General features: G+C 39.9%; 1 protein-coding gene across 4 annotated transcripts in view; it reads right to left on the bottom strand.

Moving 5' to 3' along the window:
• Positions 1–21,345, bottom strand: part of LOC121358465 — a 28,674-nt gene extending 7,329 nt beyond the window's left edge. The window contains exons 1-9 of one of the 4 annotated variants that reach the window (XM_041476669.1): positions 21,052–21,094; positions 20,025–20,093; positions 19,808–19,903; positions 14,978–15,011; positions 7,897–7,947; positions 5,941–6,018; positions 3,049–3,185; positions 2,372–2,491; positions 1,806–1,836 (exon numbers count right to left, since the gene is read on the bottom strand). In XM_041476669.1, the coding sequence (XP_041332603.1) occupies positions 1,806–1,836; positions 2,372–2,491; positions 3,049–3,185; positions 5,941–6,018; positions 7,897–7,921 (391 nt within the window). In that variant the 5' untranslated portion in view covers positions 7,922–7,947; positions 14,978–15,011; positions 19,808–19,903; positions 20,025–20,093; positions 21,052–21,094. Of the gene's footprint in view, positions 1–1,805; positions 1,837–2,371; positions 2,492–3,048; positions 3,186–5,940; positions 6,019–7,896; positions 7,948–14,977; positions 15,012–19,807; positions 19,904–20,024; positions 20,094–21,051 lie in introns of those variants that run through there. The other 3 variants (XM_041476668.1, XM_041476670.1, XM_041476672.1) reach the window with 3 other exon arrangements.
• Between the last annotated feature and the right edge of the window lie 1,688 nt (positions 21,346–23,033).

Raw genomic sequence — 23,033 nt, 5'->3', positions numbered from 1 at the left:
TGTGAAGTGGCTGTGGTTTCTGTAAAGGGCAGGATTCAGCAGCAAATGGCACACACACTCATCTTAGAAACCAGCAGGCATCCTTGCTGAAAGGTCTGTGGGAGACCTGTGCCCTAAAGGCTTTGCAGGGTACTCTGCAGCACCTATGTTGAGGCAGCTGAACCCCATACAAGAAGGCTGTATGGAATAAACTGAGGTGGGCCTGTCTCCTCCATGAAAAAAGTTACAAGGCCTGCACGTGGGTTTTTCCTGAGTAAACACCAGTGAGCCTAAAAGCTGTACATACAATAGCAAAGTTTCCAACAAGAAGTTATAGGGGTTGCAATGTCTGATCACCTCATCTCTATCAGTGTATAACCATGAGGAGGGAGGAAGGGAAAGCTCAGCAAAACAAGGCAGTCTAAAACAGTAACTATGCTTCAGAGAACCAACTACTGCAGGGTACATAACTTATCACTTCTTAAGCATTGTGTTCCAGGATAAGCAACAGGACATGGAATAATCCTCTGGACAATTGACATCTTTGGCCCTACACAACAAGGCCAGGAGACTTGTGTTGCCATGTTAACCAGTTCCCATTAGCACAGCTAACACGTGCTGATGAAGCTGTTAATGTTCGTTTCATCACTTGCACGCTTGTACCTGTGTACTAGCAGCCTTTCTTAATTAAATCCCCAAACTCATCCTCACTGTCAGAAGAGAGTATTGAAATCTGCCAACACCATCTAGTCTAAAGTTACTGCTGCTAACCAGTAAACACAATTTTCTTCTAAATAACCAGAGGGGGGTTTTTTGGAATTCACTTGATGTCGACCTTATCAACTAACCAGAGCAAACCTTTACACTGAAAGGCTTTTGCAGGTAACTTCCCTCTTGCCCATTTTTTTCAGTTTCATATCCTGTAGGACTGGGTGGGATCACTCTTTTTGACGTTCCAGATTGATATTTGACTGTGTCTTCCACTTTTACAGAAGTCTGCTGACTTGACTGATGTCAGTTTACTCAGAACTGAGAATTACTCAGCTAATTATTGGGTCACACTCCCTCTTCTTCACAAGAGACACAAAGATCAAAGATTTTTGCCACCTTGTTTTGCAGACCAACATTCAAAAGTACAAGCCACAGAAGCCACCAAGGACCAATAAAAAGGAGGAAAAATAAAAACCTCACTGTGGTAGGCTCCTACAGCAGGATTCACACTGACAAATTCTGTTGATCTAAGCAACCTCCACCCACTTTAATCAAACCCACCTTCCTTCTGATATTAACACTAGGGTCACAAGGTAGCAAGGAGGTATTCCTCCAGATTGGCATCATTAAGGATCTATAGCACACCTACAGTAACAAGAGATGTAACTCAGCCATACTGTATGAGGGAAGATGCTGGGTTTATGTTTGTGGGTTTGGTTTCCATCGTTTCCACTTTCACCAGGGATTCAGCATGTAAGTCTTCTGATGACAGAAATGAGGGGGAGGAGACTTTATCAGCTTATTCAGAGAAAGCCACCAAGTACCAAGTACTTTTCCATACTTTTTTACTTTCCTTGATGAGCATAGTGCTGCAGTTATCATAAATACTTCCAGAACCAAGAAGTTAAAAAAATGTAAGGAAGACTGGCAGTCTGGCAATTTCCTTCTTTCATCACTTCAAAATCACAACAACCAGAAAAATCTCTGAAAACATTTTGTACTATTATAAGCTGACTGTTTTACATCAGTCAAACCCTTTGTTCAACTAGTAAGTCAAATTAGGCCAAATATCAATTATATCAAATCTACTATACTCAAGAAATTCACAGACTTACATGAGGTAGCTGGTCTTGTATAACCTTCCCTCTAAAAAATAGAAGAAGTTTCATATTAGACTTTCCGACTAAAATTTCATAACAACAGTCTCTACTGCAACTGCCATTAGGAAAGGAACAAGTACTTTTATTTATGCCAACATAATTAAATTGAATTAAATTCCTCACACACATAAACACTCCTGTAAATATAAATGAAATTTGAGAAAAAAATTGCTTACATTTGAGAAAATGTTACATTGCAAAAATTAAAAATTATTGACATTTAAGTAATAAAATTTCTGAATCACTCTATTCAGACTGAACAATTTTAAATTTAAAACATCTAAAACCTTAAAAATACTAATTGTCTTTATTCAGATTAATTTCAATACTACTGCTCTTTTCTCTGGATCTTTCAGGGCAACCTAAAGGTAAACCTTAGTTCAACTCACTACTACACTTCCTAGAAACACACAGAAAATTTAACAGGCTTTGCCAGCACTACTTTTAAAATTTACTCTATTAAACATAAATGCACTGATAAAAGACACATTAAGAGATACTTTACATTTATTTCCAATTACCTTATACATTTTTAATCCTTCACTCTTCTCTAGCTCTCCTGCTATACGTCTGAAAAACGAGACTTTGCATTCCTTTGCATCTGTTGGTCTTCTCCTCATTTTATCTGGAAATTCTTTAGACTGTAAACAAAACCAGTTTGAAAAGGTTAATATTGAAATTTATCACAATATTTAAACATTTACACATTTCACCTTCTGGACAAGTTTCCAAAATACTGGTAAACATTGATTTGAATATGATGAACTAATTTCTTCTCTGCAACATATGTAATTAAATTTTACAGTTACTAAAGTAGTCTTCAAAACAAAAAATGGATACCATGCAAAGCTTGCTGCCAGAAGGAAACACCCTCTGTACCAAATCCAGCAATGCTATGGACATGCTGGGGAATAAAAAAGAATCCCATTGTTTTTGGAACCTGATCCTGCAAGCAGTCTAAACTCTTAGGAACAGAGTTTGGAGCTGAAACAGACAGGCAGCCCTGGACTGCACTGCCTCAAGGGCCCACAGCATCAGAGCTCTTCATGTTGGCCTGACCCAGAGAGTCAACTATACAAGTACTGGCAATTTATCACATGGGGGTTTAAACTTCAAACAATCTAATTATTTAGAAAAAAGAGAATAAAAGGGGAGTATCATAAAGAAATTTTGATCAAAATGCATCAAAATTACTCACAATGTATTCTCTTCTGTGTTTATATCCACTGAGATGCTCTATCATAGGTGCCACCTCTGAATTACACCCACACAGCCTGCACTCGTAACGTGGCTCTCTTCTTCCTTCAAATCTGACTTCGACCACGTGTTCTAAACCTGTAAAAGCAAGAGTTACAAATATCTCTATTTTACTACAGACTACTGAAACAAATGTATTCTTTTCAATGCTGCTTATCAAATTCAAAATTAATATATGAAATTACTCCATTTTCAGAATTTGACACTCCTTGAGGTTCACTTCAACACTTCTTTGGACTTATCACCCAATCAGCTAAATTTATCTCTTTCCAATATCTTATTCTGAAAGGAAATACACCATCTATGGCAGATTTCCAAAAATATTTCATGCATCTTCACTCCTGTCTGGGATAATTTTTTTAAGAAACTAAGAAAGAGAATGAGAATAGGAAATGCCCTACAAATGTCTAGATTTAAAAAATGCATTTAAAATACTTAGTCAAACATAATTTGGACCGTATCTGAGTAAAAGCAGATGTAGAAAAGACATTAATCACTTCACAAAACTGAATCTTTCATAATCTGAAAATGTTCCATAAACTTTTAAGAACCACAAGAATAAAAATGGAAATATTCTTCATTTTTCCTAGAAATTATTGAGACAATGCCTTTAAAGTATTCAGAAACCTTCAAGTTTGAGGCTTCTTACCTAGCATGAAAAGTTTTATTCTGAAAGCTTGAACATAATAAATTTAAAAGCACTTTAAAACAAATAGGAAAACCCTGCAGCTGTTCCCTTACGTCATAATTTCCAGTACTCTGTATTTGTGATGGGTTGATCCCAGCCAGCAGCCAAGAACCACATAGCTGCTTGCTCACTCACACCCACACCCCTCAGCAGGGTGGGGAGAACACAGGAAGAACAAAGGAAGAACAAAGCTCATGGACTTAAAGACAATTCAATAAGTTAAGGAAAGAGGGGTAAAAAAACCCCAAAACCAACCAACATGCAAAAACCCATCACCCACTTCCCCACAGGCAGACCAATACCCACCCACACTCTCGGAACAGCCACCTTGGAAGTTAAACCCTCCTTCCTCCCTTTTTTTCTTTCTTTACCTCAACTGTGATTACTGAGAATATCCTTTGTGCCAGTTTGGGTCAACTGCCCTGGATGTGCCACCTCCCACCCCCAGCTTATTCAAGGGGTGAGGGTCCAGAATAACAAAACAGTCTTGATGCAGGTGCACTGCTCAGCAACAGGAAAAACCACTGGGGTGTCATCAAAACTGCTTCAGTCACAAATCCAAAACATACAGGCTGCTATGAAGAAATTCAATCCCATCTCAGACCTGATACAGTATTATACTGCTAAATCTTAACTCTGAAAGTAAATTATCACCAAATGAACTAGAAGTGCTCCTGCAACCGAAGTGTTTTCTATTACAAATGCTTACAGTAAAGTATTAATTTTAAAAAGCCTAGCAATTTATTAGGTGGAGTAACTACAAGACAATGCACTAAACAGAGAAATTTTCTGCTAATACTAGGAAATTTGCTACTTAGGCCTTCATCAGAGAACGTATTTCTCTAGGCCACCATGACACACTTGCAACACTAAGGCCACTGACAAGCAGCCTTGCTACTCTCCTAAGGGTTTCTAACCTAGCAGTTAGAAAGAAAAAAATTAAAACTTATCTCACTACTTCCAGTATAGCCAAGGACAGTGAGGAAAAGTATCTCACTAAGTAGAAACATCCCACTGTATATCCCACCAAGTGGAAAGTCACAAAGAACCACAGCTGATGACAAGTCCAGCTGGAGGCCAGAAGGCAGCAGTGCACCCCAGGGCTCAGTACTGGGTCCAGTCCTGTTCAAAACCTTCATTAATGATTCAGATGATGCAGAGCATAACCTCAGCAGGGCTGATGATGACACGTAACTGGGAGGGATGCAGATACACCAGAGGGTGATCTGGTTGTGATGCCATCCAGAGGGACTCCGAGTGGCTGGAGCTGGGCTGACAGGAAGCTCAGGCAGATCAACAAGGGGAAGTGCCAGCTTGCATCCAGAGAAGAACACCAGGGCATACTGGTGGCTGGCTAGCCAGGAGGCACATTGGCAGGAAAAGACCTAGTGGACACCAAGCTGAAGATGAGCTAGCAAAGGCTGACGGTATCCTGGGCTGCACAAGGAGGCGTGCTGACAGCAGGCTCCACTCAGCACCAGTAGGGCCATTCCTGGAGTGCTGTGTCAAGTTCTGGACTGCACAGTACAAGAGACATGGGCATAGAAGGGCCATGAAAATGACAATGGTACTAGAGCATCTCTGCTACGAGAAAAGGCTGAGAAAGCTGGAACTGTTTATCCTGAAGAGGAGAAGGCTCAGAGAGGATCTCATCACTGTGTATAAATACTTGAGGTGAGGATGCAAACAGGTAGCTGTTTTCAGTGCCAGGACAAGAGGCAACGGCACAACTGAACATCAGGAAACACATTCTGACCATGCGGGTGACTGAGCACTGGAACAGATTTCCCTAAAAGAATGTAGTTTTTCACCTGGAGATTTTCAAAAGCCATCTAGCCATGGTCCCAGACAACCTCCTCTGGGATATGAGCAAGGTTTAAGACAGGCCCCTTCCAACCTCAACCATTCTGAGATCTGGAAAAAGCTTCTTTACGGAGATGGCTGCTTCAGGAACAAGTTAACAGTTAAGGAGGCCTTTATAATACCCAGTGCAATAAACTAAATTTAAAATGGTAAGAGATAGGTAAGTTATTAAATACATTTACAGAAAATGAGACAATAACTAAAATCCCACCTTTTTTTTCAAAAGAAAGCCATTTAGTAACAAATTCAAAGGCATGCAATTTATAAAACAAAAAACCATACCAATTAGAGGCTCTTCTCTTCTGGGATCATTCATAAAATCCTTCAGACAGGTTATGTACCCTGTGAATGATCTCTTCACTGAAGTAAAAAATACACATAAAGAGACATTACACATTATATAGTTTACACATAATATCTATAATCTTAAAGGAATTTCTAATGGGACATTAATGGTGACAAAATTCATTTGCGCTCTGAAATGCTTTAGGAAAACAAGCAAGACCTCAGTCCCCCATATATAGTCCAACACTTTCTCTTCCATAACAATTTTATACACAAGGATTTAATGTCTCTAAGAAAAGAGCCAAATAAGCAAAACAAGACTTCTAACACAATTCAGTTTACTGAGGAAAGATACCAAGTTCACATGCATAGCATGTCCCAGACTGCGTCAGTTCTCATGAAAAAAAGAAAAGCCATCAACCTCCTCTTCCCCTCAAAAGCCTAACACTCATACAGCATTCTGGCACTGCTTGTTTGGAGTCTGAAGTTCAAGAATTATACTGCCTTAAGGCTAACAAAGAACACAATCTTCACTAATACAGCAAACACCTTTTGAGCTCTGGGCAGCCCAAAGGTTGCACAGACACAGTCAGTATATTCCTGAGTTCGAACTAGCAGTGTTTCAATCAGGGCTCTATCTTGCTCCTCACTGAGTTTTAATAGCCTGGTTGTTGCTCTGCCTAAAACACTTCTACAGCATTCCTGCTCAGCTTAGAACACCAGCAGAGTTCAGCTAAATATACCCGCAAAACAATCTCAATGAGACATTAAGCGTATTCAAATGTTGGACATTATAAAAGACCATGACTAAGTGTTAAAAAACGTATTTTCCTTCTGCAAAAAGAAATGCAGAACTAGAATTCATCTACCTAATTACATATAACTGACCAATGAACTACATAAGAGTAATTAACACTGCTAGTTTCTTCCAGTCAGAGCAAACAAGTAGAAATACCATAAGCATGGAACTGTTATTGTATTCTTTCCCACTAAGATGTCAGGTTATGGCTAAAAAAAACCCAACCACAACTTCACAAGAAGAGGGAATTCCACATTCATTCTTAAATAGTCATGTCATTAGAAATACGCCTGTGCTGCTATCAAGTCAAACTCCAGAACTGAACACAAAGAAAAACTCGACTAAGTTGCACCATTTAGATGAAAAACCTCTTGCAATTTAACAGCGCTACAAAATACCTCGTGGGACACCTCCTGCCACAGCAACAATATGGCCCACTTTGATCAAAAGTTCACAGTATTCTGAAAATCTTTCTATGTTTTGGTTGGGGTTTTTTTTCACCTGAGGTGACATGCAGCACTAGCATGTGACAGTCAACGTGTAACAAGCTGGTGCCATGTAATTCATCTCCGTAGACAGACTTTCATCAGCACTTAAATGCATGCATTTGTGTGCCTGTGCAGCAGCTCAGTGTGAGCTGGTTATTACCAAGCTGACAGACAAAGGCACGTGATCTTTTGGACTTCATATGGAAAGATGCACGCAGGAAAAAGTTACAGGTCTGGTCAAGGTAAGGCCATTTCCTTTCTTGTTTAACACACAACCAAATACTTTTGTCTTATCTAAATAGCAAGCAACCCATGCTGTTCTTGGTTTCACTGTACTCTGCGCACGCTGCAGATTTTTTTTATTGAAAACTTCACCAACTAAAAAAAATACTAGCTAGATTCACTACGATATTGTCAGATAATCATGAAGACAGAAACTATGTCTCAAGTTTGAAAGTCTTTCTGTAAAAATACTTGTAACTTCATATTCTCCTAAAACCTTTTTTGACATAAATTAACCAGTGCACAGAAGAAAAGCAATGGTCCAAATGTCTGGCAGCTTGCACTGCTTATTTCCAGAACATAATCAGAACACCTGCTTTAGTCACCATTGAAATAAAACCACTGATTTCAAATCTGAAAAAGGCATCATTTATATTCAGCTACCTCGTCTGAGCACTCGGTACTTCATCGGAACTTGGATTAGAGCTGAAGAACCTAGGATAAAAGTTTGACAGTCAGATTACTTCTTCTCATTTGATTTTAATAAATACTTAGTAGATCATTGACACATTACAGAATTGAACAATTATCTTCATTTTGCAGTTTAATATAGGCTCAGTATTCCATCTTGATAGTTTTCTTTTTTAACTTCATTGCTCTAAGTCTCCCATTCCACTCCCCTTCTCCACCAACACAAAATACCAAACACACAAATGGCACAGAAACTAGCATATTCAATGCTTATTTAATTTTTAAGTGCTTTTCATATTGGATACTTATTTTAATTATTTTAACTATTCAGTATCATGCTCAGCAATCAATCTGTGTTCCAGGTCTAAATAAAACCTTCTGGTCTAAATAGTCAGAGCCTAAACACAGTCCCAGACACAATTAATATCATCATTAAACTACATCCTCTTTTACATAGGGGTCTGTATCTATTCCTAACCACTCAGAGCTTCAAAGTCAATGTTAAGGTGTGCATTTACACTCCTGCTGGAATTTCTCCCTTGCCCCTCTCTCCCTCAAATCCACAGACATCCATAAACCACTGTGCTTTAATGACATTGTCAATGTTTTGTAAGTCACAACAAACAATCAAGATTAAAATAAGGTGATACATTAATACTCATTTGATGGAAAAAGTGAGTTAATTATTAATTATTTGCACACATAACTCCTAATTTTGAAGTAAAAACTTTTCTATAGTCATGGCAAATACAACATGTTGCATTCATACTTTTTTTCCTCTTTCTGCATAAGACAGGGAATTAGGAGATAGTATCAAAGCTGTAAATCAAATAAAATCAAGGTTATAAACATTTTGCAAACAACTCTCCAGTATTAACATAAGGGAAGGGGTATGGGAAAGCATATCTCTCTTGACTCCTTAAAATAAATTATGCATATTTTTCAGTTAAAAGCTTCAGAGTATCTGGTAGCAAGAAGATCCCCAGGCATTTTGCAAGTACAACAATTACTTAATGTCAGAATTGTTCAGTTAGTGTCTGAAGCTCAAGTCAAGATTCCGCGTCCAGCATGTGCAGACAACATGGCCAAATGCTATATGACACGAACAGGCTTATGAGAAAAAGTGCTTTATTTAGTTTACTTCCAGGAACAAAGTGAATTTACAGAGAATTGCACTAGAAGCAGTTCTCAGCACATTCTGCCTTAACATCGTTAGAGTTTATAAATATGGTCAACCTATAAATCAAGTTGTAGCTGCTGCTATCACCAAAAGCAGCAGATTGGAGGACTGATTTTTTTTTTTAATTACAAAAAAAGAAAAAGCATTAAGTAAAGATCATTGCTGCCCACAGATGTTTAACAAAGCAGTTTTGATCTTGAAGACTCTCCCATTCAGCAACAGCAGTTTTCCAGGCTAACATTCAATTCACACTTACTAGCCACATGGCTTTGTAATGTTATCAATAATATATTTCTTAAGCATCTCAAAATCAAACCAAAATAGTACTTTCTCTAAAGCATACCAGACTGATCAATGAGCTGAAAATCAGCTGGTTGCCAGGCTCAAAGGGAAACAATCAACAAAGCAGCCTCCTGGTGTCCAGTAAGCAGCAGAATCCCCCAAAGAGCAAATTCTAGGGCCCACAACGCCCAGGGATGCATCCCCAACCAGGTTATTGATGCTGGCATTCATAAAACACCCTCAGAAAATTCACAGGCAACAGTAATTTAGGGGATACAAGTGATGCCACAGCTTCAGCTGAGCAGGACCTCGGGAACACTGAGATACTACACCGGCAGCTCACTGAAGAATATCTTCTGCCCCATTATCTGGGACTTGCAAGGATGACTACTGTGACCCCTGTTCATTTCAAGGGGAACGTAGAGAAAGCAGAGGGGGCTCAGAAAAATGGCTACCACAACAAACAATCCAGGGCAAATAATTTATGAGAACAGGTTTGGGAGCTGAATTCTTTTGACTGGTGGAGACTTAAGAGGAGACACAATAGCATGGATACCTGAACAGCAGCTACAAAATGCGAGCCCTGTGGGAACACGACAAAAGCGTTAAAAAGTACCAGCCAGGAATAGTGGCTTCAGGATAAAATTCCTCTTTGAACAGAGGAGCAACTGCAGACTGATTAACACAGGTAGAAGACTCTCTGCCTGTGAAGATGTTCAAGGATTCAGCAAGTAAGCGATGATCCAGCACTGGCTGTAGTCTTGCTTCAATCAGGAAGTTAGGAAATCACCTGATCAGTCTTAGGAAATCTCTTACACATGATTATTTTATTTAGTAAGCATTATTTTCCAAATACTAGCTATGCACATGAACAAACCAAAAACCCAACAAAGACAACTCCCCCAAAAACCTTTTCCTTTCAATATTCAATTACAGAGTGCTGAACATATAAAAGGCGGAGAACAAAGAAACATCTGTTTATGTATTTGTAATGCACACGCATTCCTAATGACTGTCAGAAATGTAAAAGCCATGTTTCAAAACAAAAGGGCAGTTTCAGATGCTGTCAATTCAACTACTCAGCAGCAACAAGGATGTCCCGAGCTCAGCATCAGATTCCCTTTTGAGAACAAAGGGGAAGGGCACAAAGACGCCAGATTCCACCATGTCGAGGAACTCCCCAAGAGAAAAGCAGTAAGGGTGTTGAAATAGTGTTCCACCTTATATTTCTATTGTTATGGCTTCTGAAACATTTTCTCTTCTAATGTGTAAGTTAGAATAGAACTTCCAGGCTTTTCCTTTGAAGACTCAGCAGTAGATATACATCCAAAAAACACATCCTTATCCATGTTTAACAGACACTGAGCATGGAGGGACATGTTAAAACATATCGATTTCTTAACATATTAAGCAGAAATGCTGATCAGGATACTGGTAAGTTTATCATTAGTGAACACAAGGCAGAATCCACCACATTTGTGCCTTCACTGGAGGAAGAACTTGTCTCCAGTGCTGTTTAGTAACTGCAGCTTATCTTCAGACTGGATTCCTCTCCTCGACTCCATGTTTTACAGAACAACCATAATGAAGCTTTCTTTACTCATGGTGCAATTTACGGGTCTAAAGTTGAAGGGTACAGATGCAGAGTAGTAGATCCAGCAGCTAAAAACATACAACATCCCTTATTACACTTTTCATTTGTATTGCTGTAAAAGCAGGACAAGCTGCCTCTACATCATACTGTAATGCAAGAAAAAAATCCATAGGCTGTACAAAAAAATTCCACTCCTCTGTGCCATATTCATTAATCCACTCCTCTGTGCCATATTCATTTCACTGATAAAGCCAGGCAGCCCATAAAGGATTTTAACAGGGCTCACACTCTGTGTTATGCCTCTTGCCTGAGCTAATAGTAGCAAACCACTGCACTTTGCTACTGCCCAGCAAATGTTTGCCTATGTGTATACTGGTATTGCCCCATCATTTAGTGCCTCTTGCTCAAAGCAAAAAGCTTTCAAAATTTTTCTATTTTGGCCAATAGACCCCAAGGGGGGGAAAAAAAATGTTCATTCCTCTTCATTCCTTATCCCTGAACACATGGGCAACTGCTTTAAAAAACAGCTGAAAGAAGTATTCCATCTGTCCAATTACATCACTGTACAAAATATTTTGGCCAATAGACCCCAAGGGGGGGAAAAAAACCAATGTTCATTCCTCTTCATTCCTTATCCCTGAACACATGGGCAACGGCTTTAAAAAAGAGCTGAAAGAACTATTCCATCTGTCTAATTACATCACTGTACAAAGGAATCACATGACTGAAATTCATGTACTCAGGGGTGCTTTGACTTAACACTCTTGGTGAAGTCTCAGAACTTCAGCATCTTCTATTTCCACACCTTCCATTATGTTGCTTTCCTCTGAACTGCTGAAGAGGGGAAAAAAAACCCAAGCCAAAACAACCCAAGATGTCCAATTCTGTCATTACCACAAAAATAGCTTGTGGATTGTTTTTTCATATGGAAGCTCACATGGTAATGTGATGAAGAAAGTCACCTTTCTTACAGGAAGTGGAACTCCTCCAAAAACAAACATCTGGAATCAGATGCATTTCCTCACTTAATTGACTTGGAGTCAACATGGTTGTACAGTCACACAGGTTACATACACTCACCACTTCTGGATTATCAAGTAACTTCTGGTGGGTTCAGAAAGGATACATGGCATATCCCATTTGGAAACACTCAGAACCCAAATACTTTTAAATTTTGGTTTACAAATGGCAGGTGTTTGGTTTCCAAGGGAGGTGTTTTCCCTACTGACAAAAGAACGTTTTTTAATTCTGCAGCAAGGAAGAAAATACAGATATTGGTGTAAAACATTCTAAATATGTCAAGCCTCATCCTCTGAAGCACCTTTTCCTTTTTAGACAGTGTACATTTCACATACTTGTCAGGTATCATCCTGAATTATTTCCAAGAAAACTCATCCTTCACTTTGACAACTTTTTTTTCCTGGCTCTTTGAACTCCAGCTCTGTGAACATGCTGTCACATTTCAATCTCACTGAAACATTTGATAGCATGAACATTAGAACAAGACTGCAGGTCCAGCAACAATAACAAAAGCATCTCATTAATTTATATACTGAAATTAAATTAGATTCATACTTTACATAGTGCACCTAATTTTAAAAAATCCATACTTTCCATGCTCATTCACAAAACTTTACTACTAAATGTAATAATTTTTGTTCATACAACCCTCACAGGTCTACAAACAGTTTAAAAAAAAAAAAAAAACAAAAAAACCAAAAAACCTCAGCTACTTTAAATGAAAAAATAAAGGCTAGACAAATTCATAATTATTCTTTTGTATCAGCGACAGAGCACAATGAATTTACTGGATCTGCTGGACCTTGAAGGAGAATTATTTATATAATTGGTAATATGTCCATGGGAGAGTTCAAGAAGTTCTACAAACATATTGACTACATAATTCTGCATTGTAGTTCCCAACATCTCTGAAAAGTTACTTAGAAAAGCTTTTTTCTTAATTGTAAAAAAAAACCTAAAGCAGCACAACTGAAACATACAAATAAATTTCATCAGACCAAATTTCAGCCTCTTTGGACAAATAAACCCTACCAGTGGCTTGCAAATTGACCTTCCACATCTTGATCTTCAGTGAAGCAGAATGCGAATGCAATAGACAGAGTAGAATAAAGGAGACATCAATAGTATTAATAATAGTTTTTTATTAGATGTAAGTTTCTGATCACTTCAAAATGATTTCTGAGGCAGAGAACTTTCTGGATAAAAGCATATCTTGCAATGCCTCTCACATGTGGTACCCTGTGATGTTGAGACTCCTCCAGAAGTCACAGCTAACTTGCTCACCAAAGCTTCTAAATTCTTCACTTTATTAATTAGATATTTTTACTTCTTCTCCAGCAGTTGAAAGATCCCAAGTCATGACATTTCCAAAGAAACAGTACTTGTAGCATGCACACATTCTTAACCCAAGGATTAATTCTTAATTCTCCATGGAACATGGAGAGTGTAGTACATACAGCACTGTTATCTAAAGCCATAGGTCTTTGCAAGAGGCTCCTGCACTGCACCACTCTTTTCACAGTCCTGCTGCCACAACTTCTGTCCTCTTATTCGAGTCACGCTTTCTGCCACATGCATCCCATACATTATTCCTCCAAAACCAGATTTTATGATCTTGAAGAAAGAACCTCGTCACTTAATGAGTATTACTTTTAATGATAATTTCTGACAAAATTCAAAGAAATCTGTATTAAGTGTCTTCCACTAAAAGCCCTTGACCAGAGCCACACAATTCTGTTCTTGTTGCTGAGGTGTAAATACAATTTTGTAGTGCTTGAAAAGCATTCGACTTTGAGAAGACTTTAAAGTATTCACAATTCCTCAAATTCTGTCAGTGAGCTTCGTTACCATACAGCAGTCACGGGTGCCGAGGCAAAATCTCGTAACTGTTCTCACACTTGAGCAACATGTCTTGCACTAAACAAAACCCTGAGAGCAGCTAATGAAGCTCAGTCTCTTAGGAAAGGGCCTCTGACCAGCATTTTCCCAGATCTTTCTTGTGTGTTGATTCTTCAGGGTCCAGTAAGTGGTGAGCTCAGCCTGCAGCACTTCCCTCCGTACAGGACTGACACCGTCACTCTTCCCTGTGCAGATGTGCATCTTCAGGCACCTCTGATCAACTTGGTTCAAAAAGGCTGAGAGGTTCAAAAGACACTGGGGAACAGATGATAAAGGTGGAATGTAAACCTTGTTTCTTGAGAGAATAGGCTAAGAAGTAGAAGGCTTGTCTCTTGTATGACTGACTATAACCATTTTGGTTTTTAACAATATCATTGATTTTTATCAGTATTCCCACATCTGCTTATACCTCTGCTTCCTGTATGTCCTCATAAGTAGCTTTACAACAAGATTTTCATTTCCACTGTGAGCTACATATACACCACATTTCCAACCTTTCACCACAACTCTTACTTTCATTGACATATGATGGTCTGGATTTACATTCTCAGTTTCTGGGGGAAAAGACACCCCAACAACTGAATTCACCTTGAGTACATCTTTGCTCCTCCAAGTCCACTACAATAAAGAGACGCAGAACATTCCTGTGATGCAGCCAAGCAGCTTCAGCACTGGTAGAGCTGCATCTGCCACAGTGCTGTGTTAGCCTGCTGATTTAGCTTCTTAGCATTCTGCCTGAAGCTCAGCAGTGAGTGCATCAAGCTGACAGACAAGTGGGAGACAGTTTAGCCTGAGAAGGTGAGAAAGTAAAACACTGACTATACATCCCTCCACTGGACAGATATATAAATATTTATATGTGAAAAGCCATAAGTAAGGTTTCATACTCTAAACCAATTCTTTGCTCAGCAGTTCACTAAACAAATCTCAGAAGAATGTTCAGCATATAAAGAGAAACACAGTTAGAGACATATGAATCAGCAAATGCAAATACCTGAACTATAAGAAAAGCAACAAAACAGTAAATCCCCAAGCAATATCTATCCTAGGAGGCTGGAAGAAAAAAGTATTATACTTACAATAGACAGTCCTGCGTCTCAGGGCTTTCTCTTGCTTTAATTATGAAGATGCAAGTCATCCCAAAATAGAATAAGAGAAATAAATTAATGTGCTGCATCATTCGAAGGAAAAACCCAGCACTTCCAGAGAAGCCTTTGCAGATTAATTGCATTACAGGCCAAATTTTCCATTGTCAAACAGGAAAAATTAGAGCCTTTATGATTGTCTGCAAAAGCTGGAAGTACTGACAAAACTGTACTCACAGTTAACACAAGGTTACTTTCAAGAAAGCCCTGTTATTTAGTGAAGTTTTAAGGGATGATTATGGCTTGAAACACATCTGAAGGATGCCAGGAAAACCTAAAGTATGATTATAGCTCAGAAGTTCTCATAAAGTGTAGTTCCAACCACAACAACAACCACATTAAAAAAAAAAAAGAAAAAAAAGAAAAAAAAAATCTTACCCCAAAAGGAAAAACTAACTAAAAGCAGCTCCCCCACCATTTTGAGTGGATTTGGTTAAACCTTAAGGCTAGCCAAATCTCAGGAAAGATCATTTATATCATGAAGAACAGGAAAAGTATCTTTCACTGGCTGAATCCAGAACAGATGATTGCTTTTTGGCAGAATCTAAAGAAAAGAGGAACTTAAATTTCCAGTTAATAGCTAAAGCAATCCTGACTCATTTTGACAATTTTCTGGCAAGTAAACACAAACTTGTCATTTACGAGAATGGAACAGTAAGTGTGATCATTCTACTACTACAGCAGCTGTCTGTCCAGAGCAGTCCATGGAGTTAAGAGCTGTATTTTCAATATTCAGTGGCATGGAAGAGATGCTGGACATGGGTGTGGCAATTCAACAGGAAGCAAGACTGATACAACAGTTAATTGTCTGAGAAGCTGAGTAGCTGTAATTTTGTTGCATTTATAAAATAAGGAAGTTACCTAAGTCCTGGTATTGCCACAGGCAGTGGATGGTTTTGTATAAATTCAGCAGGATTTCATAAGTTTAGAAATACAGACACAGTGTTCCTTACAGTGATGCTCTTCCAAGTGCTTTTGTTACTCATTCTCCAGTTTTACAACAAACAGCTGCTAATGTCAAGTTTTTCAGACAAGCACAGAAAACATTAGCAACTGTGAGCTGCTGCTGAAAGAGAATTTCCTCCTGACTATTTTCAGACAATCACCTTTGACTGCACCTGGTTTACTGCTTTTGTTAATATCAGAAATGCAGTTTCACAACTGAAGCTAAAGGGTCCATTTAACTTAGGATCCCTGCTACTAGATCAGGAATTAAGATTCTCACACATTAGGTAAGAAACTTATTCTCTGTTCTGGTTCAGGGATTTCAACAGCTGTTTTTGAGCTAAGGCTGTGAAAAGTTAGAGTAACTTTTGGCAAAGTGTCTAACTTTGAGAAGCCAAAACTCAAGAACTACTGGTTTTAAGGGTTCAGACCTTCCATGCACATAGTAATCTGTACGAGCTACTGCATAAAGTAGTTGAAGTTCATATCCTATTTAACAGAACAGTTTCAAGTACATAGTTAAGTATTACAAGAATATAACTTATTTTTCCTTAAACATATACAATCTTGAAATATATCAGTTAGATACATTTCCAACTGATACATTAGATATATTAACTAATTTCCATGCTTACAAGAATATGCATGGAAATTCTACTTATTTTAATTCTTCAAGCTCATAAAAAGCAAATCAAGTTTTGGGGTTTTGTTTGTCTTCTGTTTGGTTTTTCTCCTCAAAAGGAAATCTCCACAATGAAAGTTTCTCTGGATCATGAAGATATGCTGCAGAACACAACAGCATGCTTTCTGGGACCAAATATAAACAATGCAACAGCAAGGTAAATTTCCTGAAACTAGCTGTGTTAGCATTCCTAATAGCAACACAAATATGTATGACTGAAATGTTTAAACAGCAATGGTTGATTTTACTACCGCAAAAAGGACAGAAAAGTTGCCTGCACATCAGGTATTTCAAGCACAGGTTGAAATTGCACAGCAATCAACGGTAAGAGGTAGAAGAAATGAGAACACTGAAATGGTGAAGACAAAGCTCTCTTCACAGATTTTAACATTCCTTGTTTCTAAAGAGCCTATAGAGTCTTGAATAAGATTTTGCTCCTTTTGGGACCTGGCAGGCATTTCTACCTAGCTAACTCCAAACCTGAAAGGAGAGCAATGAAACTTGAATCTCTGATAGAACCAGAACAATCTTCATCTGTGTTCCAAACACAGATCACAAAACAGACAATGCTCTTCTGCTGATGCCATACCTGCAAAGGACTGATCAAAACACATTGAAAAAAGATGCTCCACTCTAGGATTTTCCTAGCAAACTGAGCTATAAAACTAATGCATACTTACAAAACCAGAATAAATTATATCACATACCACCATATTCCAGGTATATACACTTATAATACCGCAGGTGTATTTTATGTGGGGACTGTTGTCCCAAAAAACCTAGACTAATCCTCAGCTGTGGAAAAAAAACAAAAAGGCCAAACAAACCCATTTTTCATGCATGATATCCCCCACTACTCTCACAGGTTTGGTTAAATTAAAAACATTAGTAAACTTATATAAATGTTGTTTCCTAAACGTTTTACTATAACGGCTAAAACTAAAATTCAACTGTTTTTCAAAGAACCCAATACCAGCCAAGTTCAATTTTCAGAGCCATGACTTATACACACATCTATGAATATCTTGGCTAATTCACTTTCTACAACTCACATCCCACTAATACCTGTTGTGCAATGAAGCCACAAAACCCCATCATTATGCTATTATGCTACTATACAGAGGTGGCACAGCACTCAATGCACAAGATACACACAGCCTTGTACTGTGATCATCCACAGTACATCACACAATCCTTTGGCCATCAGCACCTCTTTGACAAGGGTACGGCCTTATAAATTAACAGCACTAGAAAAAATAAAGAGATAAAACAAAGGTATGCAGAAATAACCTAAATAGATATCTTATGTACCTATTCAAAATCCAGAATAACCAAACTACCCAGGTGGAAAAAAACGAAAAAAAAAAAAGAGATAAGATAGCCATGTACACTGAAGGTCAAGTGAAGTATTCCCACAAATCTGTCAGATAGTATTCAAAATAACACATTTTACTTTCAACAGCTATAGGAAACACAGGCAAATTTCAGATATGTACCACGTGTTTACATTTTTTCTTAATGACTGTCCTTCTGCTGAAAGGCTTTTTCTTGCATTTTGGAACACTTTCCAGCACCAGACAAGCAGAGTATCTTTAACAAAGTCATTTTAAAAACAAATGTGCAACTGATATAAAAAAGGCAATCTGACTGAAGTAATAAAAAATGGCTAATGGATTGGTCAGACTAGTACTGTGGTTCAGGAAAAGAACCACTACCTTCTCGTCATTTTGTTGTGTTGTCAGGACATCCTTTGGTATTATTTTGAACAAAAACTCCTCCAATAGGAACAAACTAAGAGCTATTCACTACCTACACCTACCCTGCATTAAAAAGAGACATAGGCTCAGGACTTCTATAGTTATTCCAAGCCTAGTGGTACAAAACCCTGAAATCAGCCTATGAGTTCTCATCTTTTCCTACCAAAGCGCACAATAGATTTCGTAATTTAAAGAAAGAAATTGGAGTTAACTGAAAAGAATGATGATGTGAGCTTGGAGAGTTACTCCTACAGCAATGCAGCTGTGTGACTGACCACGACTCCACACCCAACAAAAACCCAGTTTTCAACCTGTCCTACTCTTGTGTCAGCGAGGTCTTTGAGCTGAGAGAGAACAAGAAACTGGGAGACATAGCCCAGCATACCTCCAAGCGTGAAACAGAAGGAAAACTACATGCAGATTTTCTAAGAAAATAAATGCTGGGTTTCCTACTTTTGAAGGGAAAACCAGCAATAATTAGATTGCTAAGAAGGTTAGCTAAGGAAAAAAAAAAAAAAAAACAAAAAAAAACCCCAACCACAGAAGCAAAGGAATTCTTTGCATCAGCAGGAAATTTGGTAGGACACGAAAAATAAAACTGCACATTTCTACTCAATCAACGGGGAACAAGAAGGCTCAATCCTGTGGAGAAAAAAAAAAGGGGCTGGAGAAAGTAGAGCCACTGACTCAAATAAGAATCAATGCTATTAAAGTGATCAGCAAACAGGTAACAATACTATTAATCTGTCTCAATAGCAAAGAGATGGGGAGATGCTCCTCATTCCCAAAAAAAAAGAAGAGAGCACACCATCACTTAAGGCAGTTTTGCTGTTAGTTGCTAACATTCCAGGAAGAATAAAGTGTCATTACATTAAGAAAACATCAGAGCAGGCTCTTCAGTGCCACAACAACACAATCTGATGGCAGCAAAGGCATACAGACAACTGAGTTATGCCTCACTTTTACAGACTGAGAATGTGGTGGAATTTTAATCATCAGCCAATCAACAGCCAAAGGTTGGGTCACTCAGCATTTATAAAAGCCTTGTCTCTAAATACACCCTCACAGAACGCTGCCTAATTATTTAACGCCTTTGATTGTTTTGTGCTTAAACCAGGGAGCTGCTATTATGATGCTTCAAAGCAACATAAGTGTCAGACTTGACAGTTACGCCTATGTAACTCCTTCAGGAAATCCGAACTGGTGTTACTATCAAAGTAAAGAGTAAGCTCATTTTACTCAAAGTACAGGTGAGTTATGTAGACTTAGAAGACAGAACAGTACTGTCACCAACTACATCCAAAAACAAAGTTGAATTCTTTCACCACTTGTGGCTCTCATGTCATTCAAATATTAATTTCACAATTAGCACACATTTACCTTTAGGTAAGGCTGATGGTTCGAGTTACATGCTGTACAAAGCAGAGTTGTGAGATTCCCGCCTCATTTTTTTCTTGGAATATTTCAAGCAAGTTACTGTTACAAATCCAATAAATAAGATAAGCACTTGAAGCTGTGTGAAATCAAGTACTGAACTCACAAGAATCCTGGATTTATGATTAAATCTGCATATACATTTAATATGGAAAAAATTTACCTTCCTATGCTTTGCACCACGGTAGTGTGACTGAAGACTTATAGCGCACATACAGTAAATTTTACAAACCTGAAAGAGAAAAATTGAAAGCACACCTTCAGTTATGCTACGAATATTCTGCCATTAGTGAATTATAAATATGAAATACATCCCTTCCCACAGTGTAATCCTGTAATTCTCAAGGTCTTCTTTGGCTCAAACAGTAGATAGTACAGTTTGCGTGAATTTTAGGAGAGCAGCTTACCACTAAAATAGTATGCAAACCTGTTCAAACAATACCTAAATACATGTTTAAATAAATAAATCAGGTGGTAAGAAGTTTTGACGAGCCTCCCCCTTCTCTGCCACCAGCACTTTCTGAATTCTTAGTTTTCTAAAGTCCTCCAAGCTGGAAAGCCAGCAAAAAGGGGACGGTCGTGCAGTGACTAGAAAGGAACAGAGGCAAAATTACGCCCTAGAATAACTGCAGCTCCGTTCATTGTTCATTCACAGCTACGTTAAAGGGATCCGAAAAACAATGGAGGAAGACACACGCATTTCATTAAGAGTCCACAGACACGCATATACCATTGCAATAATTAACGGAAGACAATACAGACGTACAAATATTTCTTACTATCTTTAGCTTTTAAAAGAGCAACGACCGATGCGTGCTAGCATTGTCTGTTTCCTTTACGTACTGTCGCAGAACTTGAAGGAGCCAGAAAAAACATGCAGCGCTACAAAAGCACTACAGCGAGCTGAACGCGTTCTGAGCCGGAGCTGCAGCTTTTAGCGATGAACGAGCCTTGGCGGCCGCCTAGCAAACGCTGGAAAGGCTGCAAGTGAGAACCCGCGGCTGCTGCAGACCGACCTGAATTCCCCGAATCCTGCTCTTCCAGGGAGCGGCCGCGTTACTCACAGCCCCTCTGGCTCCCAGCTCTGCCCCCGCGCCCGCCTCGGCTTCCCACGGCCGGGAGCGGGCTCCCGGTGCCCGCACACCTTCCCAGCCTGCCCGGGCTGAAACCCCACCAAGGACGCCACTCACATCGCAGTAAAAGAGGTTTTTCTCGGGCTCCGCTTTGCCGTCTTCTGCCTGAACTTCCTCAGGCACGGCGCTCATCCTTGCACGGCCGGGGGAAAAAAATTTAAAAAAAAAAAAAGAAAACAAAAAAAAAACCAATTCTTGCTCACACGGTGTTTAACAGCGACCAGGTGGTGGCGGGGGCCACGCCTCGGGCGGCGGAACTGGGTTATTATTTGGTGATTTAAGCGCTATTGTTTTATTCCGCGGATCAATGCAAATCTCCCACCCCCGGCGCTGCCCCAAAGCATCCGGGAGCTCGCGCCCACCTCGCCCCCCACAGCGCTCGTCACTTCCGTCAGTGCCACAGCCACGCCCCCAGGCCGGCGGCCATTGGCGGGCAGCCCCTCGACTGGGCCAATGGGGAGCCAGCGTCGCGCCGCGCGCCCGGCAGAAGACCACGCCCCCATGCTCAGGCCACGCCCCTCGTCCCCGGCCTGGCTCCTCCTGGCGCAAGGGAGGAACCGGGAGCGGCCGGGAGAGGGGGAGACTGGGAACGGGCCGGGATGGATGGTGGGAACGGGCCGGGAGGAAGGCTGGGAACGGGCCGGGAGGGAGGCTGGGAACGGGCCGGGGTGGATGGTGGGCCGGTCCAGGGGGAACCCCGGGAGCAGTTCCCGAGAGGATGCTGGGACCAGTTCAGGGGAATACTGGGCGCTGTTGAGGCCAAGAGGATACTGGGACCGGTTCAGACCGGCGTGGGTGCCTGGACCTGTTTAGGATGGATACTGGGACCAGTTCAGGCTGGGGGTGGGTACTGGGGCCAATCCAGGGCAAACACCGGGAGGGGGCCAGGGTGGGCAGACGCGGGGACAGGTTCCGAGGGGATGCTGGAACCAGTCGAGGCCAGGGAGTGCTGGAGGTGCCTGGGCCCCTGTGGGGAAGGGGCAAGAAACACAGCAGCAGCAGCTTTAATTTAAATGCAAACATTTTATTTTAAAATGCCTCGGCTTTACGCTTCTGCCTGGTAATAAATGTAAAATATAATTTAAGAAGTACGCTTAAAAGTTCCTTCTAAAAGCAGGCTGAGGAGACAGTACAAAACACAACAGAAAAGTGCACCGGGTTCAAACAACATGCCAGAACGTCAAATCCACAGGTCACTGCCTGCTTAGAATCAGCCCCAATTCCTTTTACAGGTATATTAGTGATATACCATGGCACCCAGCATACTCCTGTGCACGAAGCAGCACAGCCAGTGGTGCTGCTTGGGTTACACATTAGCAGAGGTGATCCCACAGGATTCCCTGGGTTTAGCTTCCCAGGGCTGGAGCTGTACCTGTGTGCTGCTTCATCTCCCCAGATGGGAAGCGTTTGTGCCTCTGTCACATGTCCCAGTGCAGGCATTACCTGCATCGTGTGGTACATTTTCAAATGGTGCTGGGGTGGTTTGAGTATTCTCTCCTAAAATACACCCTCCCCAGAAAAGTTTTGGGGAATTATGGAGTGCCAGACAGGCCAAAACTGTTTGTAGAACTCCGTGCAACTGTTTGTTAATCATAGAACCATAGAATGGTTTGGGTTGGAAGGGATCTTAAAGATTATCCAGTTCCAATCCCCCTACCATGGGCAGGGACACCTTCCACTAGACCAGATTGCTCAGAATTAGTCTTGTCCTCCACTTCAGGAGAAGCAGGAATGGCACTTTTAATAGTGGACTGTAAGTGGAGTGTAATGGCAGATTATACCGCTTTGGTGATGATGTTTTTGGTACCTGGACGTTTCTGTAACAGTCAGTTTTTTACATGGAGTCACATTAAAATGCTTGATCATTATTTGTGGTTCTAATCTCAAAATCTAAAATGGACTAATTGAAACACCGTACTGTACATGTTATGTAATGCTTCCATACCCTTCTTAATTAAAAAGTTTAAAATTGCAAATTAAAAGTGCAGTTGCACAGTGAAAGAATAAACACATGTAGGAAAAAAATAAAAGAAGCAAAA

Source organism: Pyrgilauda ruficollis, unplaced genomic scaffold (genome assembly GCF_017590135.1).
Source record: "Pyrgilauda ruficollis isolate IOZ18807 unplaced genomic scaffold, ASM1759013v1 scaffold39, whole genome shotgun sequence".
Lineage (NCBI taxonomy): Eukaryota > Metazoa > Chordata > Aves > Passeriformes > Passeridae > Pyrgilauda > Pyrgilauda ruficollis.
Note: the sequence above shows the minus strand (reverse complement) of the source record. Positions and strands in the feature narration are given on the sequence as shown.